This window comes from Carcharhinus amblyrhynchos, chromosome 4 (assembly GCF_965287045.1).
Source record: "Carcharhinus amblyrhynchos chromosome 4, sCarAmb.v2.hapA, whole genome shotgun sequence".
Classification (NCBI taxonomy): domain Eukaryota; kingdom Metazoa; phylum Chordata; class Chondrichthyes; order Carcharhiniformes; family Carcharhinidae; genus Carcharhinus; species Carcharhinus amblyrhynchos.
Genome location: NC_137327.1, coordinates 77,376,973 through 77,391,935, shown reverse-complemented (window position 1 = coordinate 77,391,935; position 14,963 = coordinate 77,376,973). Strand labels below are relative to the sequence as shown.

Here is a 14,963-nt window from a genome sequence, read left to right as displayed (position 1 = left end):
TAATCTATGTCCTATTACAGCAAATCCTCCAAATGGCAAATAATAAAATTTGACTCTGTATTCCGAGATCCATGTCATTCATGTAAAACAAAAAGCAGTGGCTCCAGCATTAATCCTTGGGGAGCACCATTCGACCACCCTTCAGTCTGAAAAACAACTACCTACCATGAGTCACTGCTTTCTGTCACCAAGCCAAGTCTTTTATTCAATTCATCTCTGGCCCTCCTATTCTGTAAGCCTCAATTTTGTTAGTCAGCTTTGCATGTGATACTTGGCCAAAAGCTTTCTTAAAAACCGTAAAGACAACATGGATCACATTCCCCTCATCAACCTTCTATGTTATTTTATCAAAAAATCTCAGTCTCAATTAGCATGATCAGCCTTTTATAAATCAGTACTGGTGCTCCCTGATGAGCTCAAACCTCTCCAAGTGCCTGTTGATTTTTTTTCTCTCTCTGGTTAAGGTTTCCAAAATGTTACTTACCCATTACTGATATTAGACTAACTAGTCTGTAGTTGCTAGGAGTGCTTTTATACCCTTTCTGGAATAAGGATGTCACACTTACCACTCTTCAATCCTCTGACATATCTAGGGAATTTTGAAAAATTAAGGTATTAATTTTAATACCTTAATTTTAAGGTAAAATTAGAACTTCCTCTCCACCCCCACTTCCTTTAGCAACTTGGGATGCAAGCCATTCAGAACAGGTGACTTACCTAAAGCATAGCCAATCTTTCCAGTCACTCCTCTCTTTCAATATTCACACTATCCACCAGTTCCAGTATCTCTGCTCCTACTGATAGTCTGTCAGGTTTCTCTTCCTAGTAAATACTGATACAAGTAACTCATTAAGTATTCGAGCTTTGCCCTGTTCCAGTCAGAATTTATCACCCTCTTTGCCTCCAATAGGCCTCATTCCACCTCTTACCATCTGCTTACTATTTGCATGCTGGTAGAAAATGTTTGGGTTCCCTTTTATATTGACTGCTATTCCATTCTCATACCCTCTCTTTTCCAGTCTTGTTTTCCTCTTCACTTTTTCTCTCAGCCTGTTTTATCTGACCTGGCTTTCACTTTCAGAACTCACCTGATAAGCATCATACACTCTCTTTTCCTGTTTCATCATCTGTTTCCCTCATAATTTCTATATCCCTCGTCACCCAAGGAGTCTTGTTTTTGGCTCCTTTACTTTTCACTCTTGTTTCAATATACCTAGACTGTACTTGAAGCATCTCTTCCTTAAAGACCCCTTATTGTTTTCTTACAGTTTGGTCTCTTTTCTCTGACTAGGCCCCTTTCATTATATTGAAATTAGCCATCTTCCAACGTAGGTGTTCTATATTTGATCGTTACTTGCTCTTCTCTATTAATAATCTAAATCATGTGATACAATGATTACTCTTGTTCAAATATTCTCTCATAGTCACTTGGTCCCTTTGACCTTTCTTATATCCCGGCATCAGATCCAGCAATGCCTGCTTTCTGGTTGGGGCATGAACATGTGAGGACGGCACGGTGGCACAGTGGTTAGCACTGTTACCTAACAACGTCAGGAACCCGAGTTCAATTCTGGCCTCGGGTCACTGTCTGTGTGGTGTTTGCACATTTTCCCCATGTCTGCGTGGCTTTTCTCTGGGTGCTGCGGTCCAAATATGTGCGGGTTAGGTTGCTTGACTGTGCTAAATTGTCAAGGGGATTAGCAGGGTAAATATGAGGTGTTATGGGGATTGGGCATAGGTAGGATTGTGGTCGATGCAAACTCAATGTGCTGAATGGCCTTCTTCTGCACTGTAGGGTTCTATGATTCTATGATGTTGATGAAGGAAGTTCTCCTGAATGTATTTCAGAAATTCTTTCCATTCCTTACTCTTTTCTCTATTATTAATTATGCAAACATAAATTAGGTACTGGTCCCACCCCTCCCAATGGTTCCAATGTCCCAGGAATTTGAATCCCTCCCTCTTGCACCAGCTTCAAGCCACGTATTCATCTTAGCTATCCTGACATCCCTACTCTGACTGGCATGTGGCACTGGTAGCAATCCTGAAATTACTACCTTTGAGGTCCTAATTTTTAGTTTAACTCTTAGCTCCCTAAATTCAGCTTGTGGGATCTCGTCACATTTTTTACCTATATTGTTGGTGTCTAGAAAGAGTCAAGAGCTTCAAGTTTTTAGGTGTCCAGATCAGCAACAGCCTGTCCTGATCCCTCCCATGCTGACACAATAGTTAAGAAAACCCACCAACGCCTTATTTTCTCAGAAGACTAAGGAAATTTGGCATGTTAGTTACAACTCTCACCAACTTTTACAGATGCACCATGGAAAGCATTCTTTCTGGTTGTATCACAGCTTGGTATGGCTCCTGCTTTGCCCAAGACTGCAAAGAACAACAAAAGATCATGAATGTAGCCCAATTCATCACGCAAACCTACTTCCCATCCATTGACTCTGTTTACACTTCCCATTGCTTCGGCAGTAATTAAGGACCCCATGCATCCCTCTTGCACCTTTTCCCGTTGGGAGAAAGGTACAAACGTCTGAGTTCACGTACCAACCAACTCAAGAACAACTTCTTCCCTGCTGCTGTCAGACTTTTGAATGGACTTACCTTGCATTAAGTTGATCTTTCTCTATACCCTAGCTATGACTGTAACGCTACATTCTGGACTCTCTTGTTTCCTTCTCTATGAACAATATATTTTGTCTGTGTAGTGCGCAAGAAACAATACTTTTCACCGTATGTTAATTCATGTGACAATAATAAATCAAATCAAATCAAATCAAATCATTAGCCTGGACTATATGGAATCTGCGTGGGTGGAGCTGTGGAACACCAAAGGACAAAAGATGTGAGTGCGTGTTGTGTACAGACCATCAAACAGTAGTAGGCAGTAATTGGGGATGGCATCAAGTAGAAAGTTTGAGTTGCCTGTAGCAAGGGTACAGCAGTTATTATAGATGACTTCAATTTGCATATTGATTGGGCTCACTAAACTGGCAGCAATACGATGGTGGAAGATTTCTTGGAATTTTTGAGGGATGATTTTCCCAAACAATGTGTTGAGGAACCAACTAAAGTGCAGGCCATGCTAGATTGGGTATTCTGTAATGAGAGAGGATTAATTAGCAACCTTGTGATGCGAGATCCTTTGGGGAAGAGTGACCATAGTATGGTAGAATTCTTGATTGAGAGTGACACAGTTAAGTTTGAGACTAGGGTCCTGAACTTGAGGAAAGCTAATTTTGATGGTATGAGATGTGCATTGGCTCAGGTAAGCTGGCAAAAGATACTTGAGGTGTTGGTGGTGGATAGGCAATCGTAGACATTTAAAGAACACATGGATGAACTTCAACAACTGTACATCCCTGCCTGAAGAATAGAAGAATAAAATGGGGAAGGTGGTTAATCTATGGCTAACAAGGGAAATCAGGGATAGTGTTAAAACCAAAGAGGATGCATTTCAATTGGTCAGAAAAGGCAGCAAACCTGAGGATTGGGAGAAATTTAAAATCCAGCACAGGAGGACAAAGGGTTTAATTTGAAAGGGGAAAATAGAATACAAGAGTAGGCTTGCAGAAAACATAAAAAAACTGTAAAAGCTTCTATAGATATGTGAAGAGAAAAAGGCTGATGAAGGCAAATGTAGGTCCCCTACAGTTAGAATCAGGTGAATTCATAATAGGCAACAAAGAGGTGGCAGCCCAGCTGAAGAAACACTTTGGATCTATCTTCACTAAGAAGGACACAAATAACATTCCAGAAATACTAGGGGACAAAGGATCTAGCATGAAGGAGGAACTAAAAGAAATTCTTTTTTGGAGTTGAGGAGGAACTTCTTCATTCAAAGGGTGGTGAATCTGTGGAATTCTCTGCCCGTTGAAGTGGTGGAGGCGACCTCGCTAAATATATTTAAGTCACGGGTAGATAGGTTTTTGACTGGCAAGGGAATTAAGGGTTATGGGGAGAAAGTGGGAAAGTGGAACTGATCCACTTCAGATCAGCCATGATCTTATTGAATGGCAGGGCAGGCTCGAAGGGCTAGATGGCCTACTCCTGCTCCTATTTCTTATGTTCTTATGTTATGTTCTTATGTTCTTATTAGTCAACAAATTGTATTGGGGAAATTGCCCCAGGGCCTGATGGTCCATACCCAGAGTACTCAAGGAAGTGGCCCTAGAAATAGTGGGTGCATTGGTGATCATTTGCAGTATTCTATTGACTCTGGAAGAGTTCCAGTGAATTGAAGGATAGCTAATGCAACCCTACTTCTTAAAAAAGGAAGGAGAGAAATGGGGAATTGTAGACTGGTTAGCCTGACATCAATGTTGGGAAGAATGCTGGAGACAATTAAGGATGTAATAACTGAGCATTTGGAAAGTGGTGACAGGATTGGTCCAAATTAGCATGGATGCATTAAAGGGAAATTATGCTTAACAAATCTTCTAGAATTTTTTGAGGATATGACCAGTAGGATGGACAAGAATGAACTAGTGGATATTGTGTATCTGGACTTTCAAAAGGCTTTTGAGAATGCTTCACACAAGAGATTAGTGAGCACAATTAAAGCTCATGGTATTGGGGGTGATGTATTGACATGGATAGAAACTGGACAGGAAGGGAATAAATGGAATCTTTTCAGAGTGGCAGGCAGTGACTAGTGGTGTATCACAGGGTTCAGTGTCGGGACCCCAGCTATTCACAATATATAAATGATTCGGACAAAGGAATTAAATGCAATATCTCCAGATTTGCAGATGAAACTAAGCTGGGTGACAGTGTGAGCTGTGAAGAGGATGCTAAGAGGCTACAGGGTAACTTGGACAGGCTGGCAAATGCAATGTAATGTGGATAATTGTGAGGTTATCCACTTTGGTGGCAAAAACAGGAGGGAAGATTATTATCTGAATGATGGCAATTTAGAAAAAAGGGAAGTGCAATGTGATCTGGGTGTTATGGCGGAACAGTTGCTGAAGGTTGGCATGCAGGTACAGTGAGGAAAGCTAATCACATGCTGGCCTTCATAGCAAGATGTGTTGCTGCAGTTATATAAGGCCTTGGTGAGGGCACACCATGAGTATTCTGTGCAGTTTTGTTCTCCTAGTCTGAGGAAGGTCGTTCTTGCTATTGAGGGTGTTCAACAAAGGTTCACCAGACTGATTCCTGGAATGGCAAGACTGACATATGAAGAAAAACTGGACTTATACTCACTGGAATTTAGAAGAATGAGAGGGGATCTCATAGTAACATATAGAATCCTGATGGAACTGGACAGGTTAGATGCAGGAACAATGTTCCCGATGTTGCGGAGGTGCAGAACCAGGGGTCACAGTCTAAAAATAAGGGGTAAACTATTCAGGATTGAGATAAGGAGGAACTTCTTCACTCAGAGAGTTGTTTATCTGTTTATTCTCTACCACAGAAAGCTGTTGGGGCCAGTTTGTTAAGTATTTTCAAGAGGGAGCTGGACATGGTCCTTGTGGCTAAAGGAGTCAGGCGGGATGGAGGGAAAGCAGGACTGGGATTCTGAAAGTGCATGATCAGCTATGAATGGTGGTGCAGGCTCAAAGGGCCGAATGGCCTACTCCTGCACCTATTTTCTATGTTTTCAATGTTTCTATGGGAAGACACATCTAAGCCATCAGTGAATATCAAGAAGGATATAGAATCATAGAATCCCTATAGTACAGAAGGAGGCCATTCAGTCCATCAAGCCTACACGGACAACAATCTCACCCAGGCCCTAATGCATATATTTCCCCAGATATTAAGGAGCAATTTAGCATGGCCAATCAATCTAACCGCGCATCTTTGGACTGTGGGAGGAAACTGGAGCACCTGGAGGAAACCCATGCAGGCACAGGGAAACGTGCAAACTCCATACAGTCATCCAAGGTTGGAATTGAACCGGGTCCTTGATGCTGTGAGGCAACATTGCTAACCACTGTGTCACCGTGCCGCCCCAGGATATATGCTCAGATTTCTGAGGCATGGGAATCGGAAGTACTTGGAAATTACAAGAAAGATGGCAACGCAGGGCCCTGTGGGTCATACTACTCTCAGCTGAGTTATAGTTTGTGCACAGTAATAGCTGACGAAACCGTGGAGTGTTAAATACATAGAATGGGGAGTTTGGCAGATGGGCAGTGAAGGCATATTTGATGGAACTGGAAGAAATGGTTCTTAGTGGTAAAATAGATGTGGGATCCATGTCAAACTGCTTGTCAGGTTTATTGACACATTTTGAGGTCCAATTGGAGAACATAAACAAAGTCAATGCCAGAATTTATGATGTTTCCCCTGGATGTGGATATGGGTCTAAGTGAGTGGGGACGTAGAACAAGGGGTCATCACCTCAGGATGCTGGGTAGGCTATTTAGGTCTGAGATGAGGAGACATTTCTTCATTCAGAGGGGTGATGATCCTGTGGAATTTCCTACCAATAAAGCTGTGTTGCCCAAGTCACTGTATTCATGAAAAAGATTTGAGACACTGAAAGTGTCAAGGGGTATGGGGAGAGCATGAGAATATGGTATTGAGATAAAGGGTCAGCTGTGATCACACTGGACGGCAGAGGGGGCTCGATGGGCCAAATAGCCTACTCCCGCTCCTATCTTTTATGCTTTTTTAGAAGCATGTGGGTGTTGGTAGGAGCTGAAGAGGGTATCATTATCTTTGTCAAGGCATTTTGGTTCTTTATAATCTCAATGTCAGTCTAGCAGTTGGAGAATGTAGCAATAGCTTTGAGAAAAAGTGGAGGAAATTTAATTGCTATATAGGTGGAAACTGAACCCAAACTTCCAGATAATATGTTGATGGAGTAACATATAATTGAGGTCAGGATGGGGCCACTAAAGCGAATGTGCGAGCAAAAGAAATGAAGCCAACCTCAACAATCAATCTAAACCGTAGCATCGGAAAAATACCACTGGGTTAATAATCAATTAGGAAGTAAAATGGCTGGGTGTATGGCAGCTGGATTACGTGAATAAGGATGTCTTGTTAGATTTATACTGGGCTTAGCTGAGGCCACATCTGAAGTACTGTGTGCAGTTTTGGTCTCCTTATCAAAGGAATAATATATTCACTTTGGAAGTGGTACTGTGAAGATTGACTAGATTGGATTCCGGGATGAGAATGTTGTACTATGTTGAGAGGCTGAGTAAATTGGGCCTATGTGCTCTGGGGTGTAGGGGAATGAGAGGTGAAATCATTGAAACTTACAAGATTCTGACAGGGCTGGCAGGGTAAATGGGGAGAGATCATTTCCCCTAGCTGTAGAGTCTGAAACAAGAGGTGCATAGTTGCAGAATAAGGCATTACTTATTTAAGGGTGAGATGAGGAGAAATTTCTTCACTCCATAGATAGGCCATGCTAAATTGTCCTTAGTGTCCAAGGATGTGGAGGTTAGACGGATTGGCCATGGTAAGTGTGTGGGGTTGTGAGGATAGGGTAGAGGGGAGGGCCAGGGTGGACACGAAGGGCCAAATAGCCTCCTTCTGCACTGGGGGATTCGATGGTAAATGTGAACATTTAGAACTCCATATCAGAGGTGCATTGGATGCTGAGCCATTGAAAGTTCATGGCTGAGAGAGGGAAACGTTTTGTCTCTCAATTAATCAAGGGATATGAGAATAGGGCAGGAAAGTGGAATTAAGGCAGAGGATCGGCTGTGGTATCATTTAATGGTAGAGCAGCCTCAATAAGCCTACTGTTGCTTCTATTTTCTTATTCTTTTCTTTCCTGCTTCATGATAAGTCACACTTGATCATGGCTGGATTTCTCCAGGTGCTGCTGAAAGGGAATTGAAGTTTGGCTGGAACACCAATTTTCCATTCTCGCGTTTATAGTATATTTTTATTTTAGCGTCACAAATAGGCTTACATTAACACTGTAATGAAGTTACTGTGAAAATCCCCTACCGTCCGGCACCTGTTCAGGTGCACTGAAGGGGAATTTAGCATGGCCAAAGCACATCTTTCGGACTGTGGATGGAAACCAGAGCGTCTGGAGGAAACCCATGCAGACACAGGGAAATGTGCAAACTCTACACAGACAGTAACCCATTTTGGGAACTGAACCCAAGTTTCTGGACCTATGAGACAGCAGTGCTAACCATTGTGCCACCGTGCTGCCCACAGCGGGGCAGGCACAGACCAGGTCAGAGAATCTCACCCACAGTCTTGTTTAAAAAGGTCATTATGTGGAGATATTGGCGTTGGGCTGGGGTGGGCGCCATAAGAAGTCTCACAACACCAGGTTGAAGTCCAATAGGTTTATTGGGATCACAAGCTTTTGGAGTGCTGCCCCTTCACCTGGGCAGTGCTCTGAAACCTCACGATTCCAAATAAACCTGTTGGACTTTAACCTGGTACTGTGAGACTTCTTACTGTTTAAAAAAGGAACAGTTTTGTTAAACACTTGCATCCTACCGGGTCCAGTGGCTATCATGAATACTGACATCATGCTTTGCATTATCAGGAACAGGAGTGTGACTAACACATTTTCTGGAGTATTTTCTGTCAAATATGCCTATTTCCTGGACCAAGAAACATTTATTTGTTCTGCTTGTGCAATGAATGGCAGAAATCTGACCAGACACATGAGTAGGAATGCTTGTTTCTCACTCCTCCAGCACTTGAACAAGAACCCAACTGGGAAAGGGCCAACAAGGTTGCCACTGAGAGAGAAAACAAAGCATTGATATCAAATACAATTCAGTTAATCAATATTTGAATCTGCAGTGTGACTCAATTACTGTAAGAACTGATTAGTATTTTCTACATGGAGATGACAATAAAAACCTTGAGGTGTGATGGTTTGGGGGGAAACAAGAGAAATGCTGACAGCAGTAACTGTTGCCATGGTGACAACGGGCACTTGTGCTTCTACAATAGCCCATAAAACGTGCAACATCCTTTAGATTCTGTGAGAGGTAAGTTGAGCAGCATTTTTCCAATTACCACTGCTAAATCCCTCACTCAGAGCTACAGTCAGGCCCCAGCTGAATATTGCTCAGGAGAAAGGAACAGTCTTGGTCAGTTGCTAAGCAGCTGTCAGTGCGATGGTTCATTAGCAACTGCTTAATTTAAGAAGTAGTGGGCGTAGGCAAACATCCAGAGTGTTCGTGACTTGTCAGAAAGCTAAAAATACTTCCAGCATTGGGTATTCCTGCAGCTTTCTGTCTAGCTTTCGTCCCATTTTAACCGCTCGTCACGATAGAAGCATAAAATAGGGTTGAAAGATCTGCAGAACGACGTGACCTGGCTCTGATCATTTAGACTGGATTCGCTTCCCAATCCCCAGAGGTACATGGACAGTGCATTAATCTCCATTACTGTGCAACCGCTCCGTACATCTGCCTGTCCTTTCACTTACCTGCACATGTAATCTTTGCAATGTTGTAAATCAGAAAAGGGGATGATTACTGGGCACCAGAAAATGGGATCATTCCTACTGGGATCAGCACCATAAATGCTGAGCAGCTCTCCATAAACTAGAGATACTAGCACAAGAGCCAGCAGTGGAAAAAGATACAACTTGCATTTATTTAGCACTTTTCACGACCTCAGCCATCCCAGCGTGCTTTATAACCAATGAAATAGTTTTGAATTTTAGTTACTGATGTAGTGTTGGAAATATGGCAGCCAAGGTCACATGCAGCAATGAGTTCATAACCAGTTAATGTGCTTTAATGATGTTTGTTGAGGATTAAATATTGTCCAGGGCACTGGGGAGAAAACCCTTCCTGTTCTTTGACTAGCACCATGGGATTGCTATGTCTAACTAAGAGGAAAGAGAGGGCTTCAGTTTAATGTTTAATGAATAGAACATCACATCTGACAATGCAGCACCCTCTCAGCCCTGAACTGGTATGTCCTTTAGGATTAATGGCACAAATCCCTGCAATGGGAGTAGTTCTCCTTCGATAATAGCAGTACATGGTGGAGCATAGCAACATTGCCAAAATGAGGTCAATTAGTGCTAAAAGAAAGTCTTTTCCTTGATCTTGGAGTCTTTTCCTCAAATCCAATATGGAATGATCAAATTATATCATAGAATCCCTACTGTACAAAAAGAGGCCATTCAGCACATTGAATCTGTACCGACCACATTCCCACCCAGGTCCTGTTCCCGTACCCCCATACATTTATCCTGCTAATCCCCCTGACACAAAGGGGCAATTTAGCATGGCCAATCAACCTGACTCACATATCTTTGGATTGTGAGTGAAAATTGGAGCACCTGGAAAAAACCCATGCAGACACGGGGGGAAAGTGCAAACTCCACACAAACAGTGACCTGAGCGATTGAACCTGGGTCCCTGGCACCATGAGGCAGCAGTGATAACCACTGTGCCACCGTGGTGCCAACTCCCTCCAAATTTGACAGAACTATTTTCCAAGGCAGGTAACAGCTGGAAGCACATTATCAGGTTTGTCTACATCTGTAAAAAAGTCGAGAAGATAATATTGCTGGTTCAGAATGGAGCAGGAGGAGGCTGAGAGGTGTAATAATCCTGTTCAAGATCTGACAGCGAGAGAAGAGGGAAATGTAAAATTATAGTTAATGAAATTGTGAAGGATTGAAAGCCTCAGTTGTAGCACAAGAAGTGACCCATAAGAGGAACAGGAGTGTTAGCTATATCTTACAAGAAAGCAAGTAAAGCTGGAATACTATGCCTGCCCACTCTCATCTTTCTGTTTTAAGGAATGTAAGGCACCTGAAATTCTGAATTGTCTCTCCACAGATGGTGACTAACATATTGAGTGTTTCCAGCATTTTCCATTTGCACTTCAGATTTTTAACATCTGCAATATTCCAGAGCACAGTTTCAAAGCTAGTGAGGCAAATGGGCGCGAAAAATAATTAATGTCCTTGAACTTCAATGATTTTTGTGTGTGTGTTTTTTTTAAAATTACCTATGAGGTTGAGATGTGAATTTGTATACAAACAGCAGGTGGCTTCAATTTTGTAGCCACCTTGAAGAGAGCTTGAGATGTAAACTGTTAATAAACTTTAACACTTCCAATTTTATTCGTGCTATCTGGAGCATTCTCTTCACTTTTGAAATGTGTGTAAGAACTGAACTGTCTTTTTTTTGTTAAACCCTATTCAGGATTTCATCTCTACATCAAACTGCCCTCTATTGTGCCTGAAAGTTGTCTCCTTATAATCGTGGGCCTGATAATGGGAGGAATAATCTATGGAGTGAATGAGAGGTCTGCACCAGTTATGAGCACTGATGTCTTTTTTCTTTACCTGCTGCCACCAATCGTACTCGACGCAGGCTACTTCATGCCAAGTAGACCCTTCTTTGAAAACATTGGGACAATTCTTTGGTATGCGGTTGTGGGAACCATGTGGAATGTTTTCGGAATTGGCTTGTCCCTTTACGGGATTTGTCAGATCAAGTCCTTTGGCCTGAAGGACATTTCCCTGCTGCACAATTTACTGTTTGGCTGTTTGATCGCGGCAGTGGATCCAGTCGCTGTCCTGTCCGTCTTTGAAGAGATCCATGTAAATGAGCAGCTGCACATTCTGGTTTTTGGGGAATCGCTCCTCAATGATGCTGTCACCGTGGTAAGTAGCCCCATAAGCAACAGCTTTGCTGCACATTTGGAGCTGATACAGAGTGCTGGTTCATGTTAAAGTTGTTGAAATCATTCTTCTGTTTAAACAGCAAAAGATCCCCTTTTTAGAATAACCATTGACCAACCCAGAACAAAATCATACAAACCTACGAGACCGAAAAAAGGCTATTCAGCCCATTGTGTTCATTCTTTGATAGCATTGTAATGCTTGGTTTCACACTCCCCACTTATTCCCTTGGCTACCCTGTGCACACATCTTAAAGGTGGCAACTGGCAAGTTGATAAGCTGGTTGTAAAAGCATATGGGTTACCTGGCTTTAGAACTAGAAGCATAAAGATAAAAGGAAAAAGATAATCTTAGAACATTGAAAATCAAGAGTTAGGCTTCCGCTGGACAATTGTGCACAATTATAATAACATAAAGATGTGAAGGCCAATCCCAATTCCAGCTCCCTTGTAATTGTCCAACTTCTTTTTAGAATTATTTGTGGAATCAGCTTTAATTCCCTTTGAGGAGGTGTTCCAGATCCTAACAAATTGAGGCACTTGTCAAAAGGGATTTGCTCTCCCCTATGTACTCTATTAGAACCTCTCCTGGTTATATTTTAATCTCCTCTGTTCTTAGGAGAACAGTCCTAACTTCTCCAATCTTTCCTCATAACTGAGGTCAGCATCCCTCAAGGTAACATCCTTGTCAATCTCCTTTGTATCCTTTCCAAGAAGTGCTTAATCATATTTGGGGAAAATGTAGATGCTATCATAGGCAGTTGTACTTCTTTAGTTATGCAGCTTGGAACAACACAGTATTAAGCAACAGAATTTATGAAATTATTGTATCTGGCTTATTACCAGAGCCAAATGCAAATTGGCATAGGTTACACCAAGTTAGATAGATGAATGCATGGCTCAAGGATAGGTGTGGAAGAAGTGGGACATTGGCATTACACACACCAACAACGACACGCAACAGCAACTTGCCTTTATATAGTGCCTTTAACATGAAGCATGTCACACACAGGAGCATTATCAAACAAAATTTGGTCCAAATCACAATAAGGAGATATGTGTCATAGCTGCAGCATGTGGGAGCTGGTGGACCTCATTGTGGTTCATTGTCACCACATCTGCAGCAAATGTTGGTTGCTCAAGGAACTTTGGTTTCAACAGTCATTGAGCTGGAGGACAAGCTTCAGACATGGCAATGTATCAGAAGGGGGAGAGACACCTAGGCACTGTATTTCACACCCCTTAGATTAACTGCTTTGAATTCGGTCAGTATTCAGGACAGAGACGGAGGGTATGACCACAAGTGAGATAGGTAGAACGATCCAAGAGATAGCCTCAGCCCCTGCCCTTTTCCAACAAGTTCAAATTCTTGCTCCCTGTGTGAAAGAGAAAGGTGACTGTAGAAAGAATGAGCAACCCAAACGCAGCACCGTGGTACAGGGTGGGGGGAGAAAAGAGAAATGTTGTTATAGTAAATAATATATTTGGGGGAATAGATACTGCTGTCTGTAATTAAGAGCGGGATGACTTTGTTACCTTCTAGAGCCAGGGTTTGGGACAACTGCTCTGGGCTGGAAAGGAACTTGCAATGGAGGCTGGGGGGTGCGGGTTGATTTCATTGTTGTGGTCTATATAGGTACCAAAGACATAGGTAGAAGGAGGAAAGAAGGTCTGTATAGACAATTTGAGGAAAGGGACTAAATTAAACAGCAGAATTTATATGGTTATAATCTCTGGATTATTACTAGAGTTACATGCAACTTGGAATAAGGTACATCAAACTGCATAGATGAATGCATGGCTCAAAGACAGGTATGGGAGAAGTGGGTCTTAGTTCATGGGACATTGGCATCAGTATTGGGGAAGTGGGATCTGCATCATTGGGACAGCTTATATCTGAACTGTGTTGTTGCAAGCTGCATAACCAGGGAAGTAGAGAGGGCTTTAAACTAAACAGAGGGAGATGGTTCTGGAGGAAGGGTACATAGGCTTACAAGGCAAAAGGCTTTGGCAGCATTGCAAGGCAGCCATTTAGGTAATGATACACATCCAGAGTGTTGACAGGAAGGGACAGAGTGTATAATCATGAAACAAAAGCAACAAATGTTGTCAAAAAGGAAAAAATGGTAACAAGGCAAAATTACTGACTCCTCACTGAAATTTAAATGCATATCGTATTTGGCACAAAATAAATGAATTAATGGCACAAATTTGAGGTTAATGGTTATGATCTTAAAGCCATTACAGAAAGATAACATGGAGATTAAAATTGGGAACTAAATATTGAGGGTTGTCTGACTTCTTTTGTAAGGAAAAGCAGAAGAAGAGTGGTACGGTAGCCTCGTTAGTACAAGATGGAATAAGTAAGATAGCTTGAAATGATCTTGGATCGGAAGATGTAGAATATGTATGGGTGGAAGTAAGAAATAACAAGGAGAAGAAGACACTAGTGGGAGTAGGCCCCCTAACAGTAACTGTACTGTAAATTGAAGAATAAACCAGGAGATAATAAGGACATGTAAATAAAGCAGTACTTTAATCATGACTCAAAGGGCTGGATTTTCTGTTTGCACTCTCCCCAAGACCGGATAATCTTGCCCAAGGTCAATGGACCTTTGCATGGTCCAATCCCACCTACTACAAATCCTGTGGCAGGTGGATGGGAAAATTTTGCTCAAAGAGTTTATGAGGGATATGGATAGGTTGGGTAAGTCGGTAAAAATTTGGCAGATGGAATATAATGCAGGACAATGTGAAGTTATACATTTTGGTAGGCAGAATAAAAGAACTGTATATTACTTAGAAGGAGAAAGACTGCAGCACAGAGGGATTTAGGGATCCTGGTGCATAAAAGCCGACATGCAAGTTCAGCTGGTAATTGGGAAAGCAAGTGGAATATTGGCTTTTATTTCAAATGGAATGGAGTATAAAAATAGGGAAGTCTTGCTAAACCTATACAAGGTACTAGTTAGACCATTACTATGAACAATTTTGGTCCCTTTATCTAAGGAAAGATGTGCTGACATTCGAGGCAATCCAAAGAAGGTTCACCAGGTTGATCCCAAGTATGGAGGAATTCTCTTATGAGGAGAGGTTGAGTAGGTTGGGTTTGTACACATTGGAGCTCAAAAGAATGAGAGGTGATTTTATTGACACATTTAGGATTCTCAGGGGACTTGCTGCAATGTTGTTTCCCCTTGTGGGAGAGTCTAGGACCAGAGAGCATAATTTCAAAATAAGAGGTTGCCCATTTAAGACAGAGATGAATTTCTTCTCTCAGAGTGTAGTGAATCTGTAAAATTCTTTACTGCAGAAGACTGTGGAGGCTGAGTCATTGAGTATGTTCAAGGCTGAGATAGACA

General features: G+C 42.0%; 1 protein-coding gene across 1 annotated transcript in view; it reads left to right on the top strand.

The window, feature by feature from the left end:
* The window catches only part of LOC145342642 (sodium/hydrogen exchanger 2-like), a 151,359-nt gene that overhangs the window by 16,290 nt on the left and 120,106 nt on the right, over window positions 1–14,963 (top strand). The window contains exon 2 of the mRNA XM_080188188.1: window positions 11,121–11,584. Within this exon, the coding sequence (XP_080044314.1) occupies window positions 11,121–11,584 (464 nt within the window). The remainder of the gene's footprint in view (window positions 1–11,120; window positions 11,585–14,963) is intronic.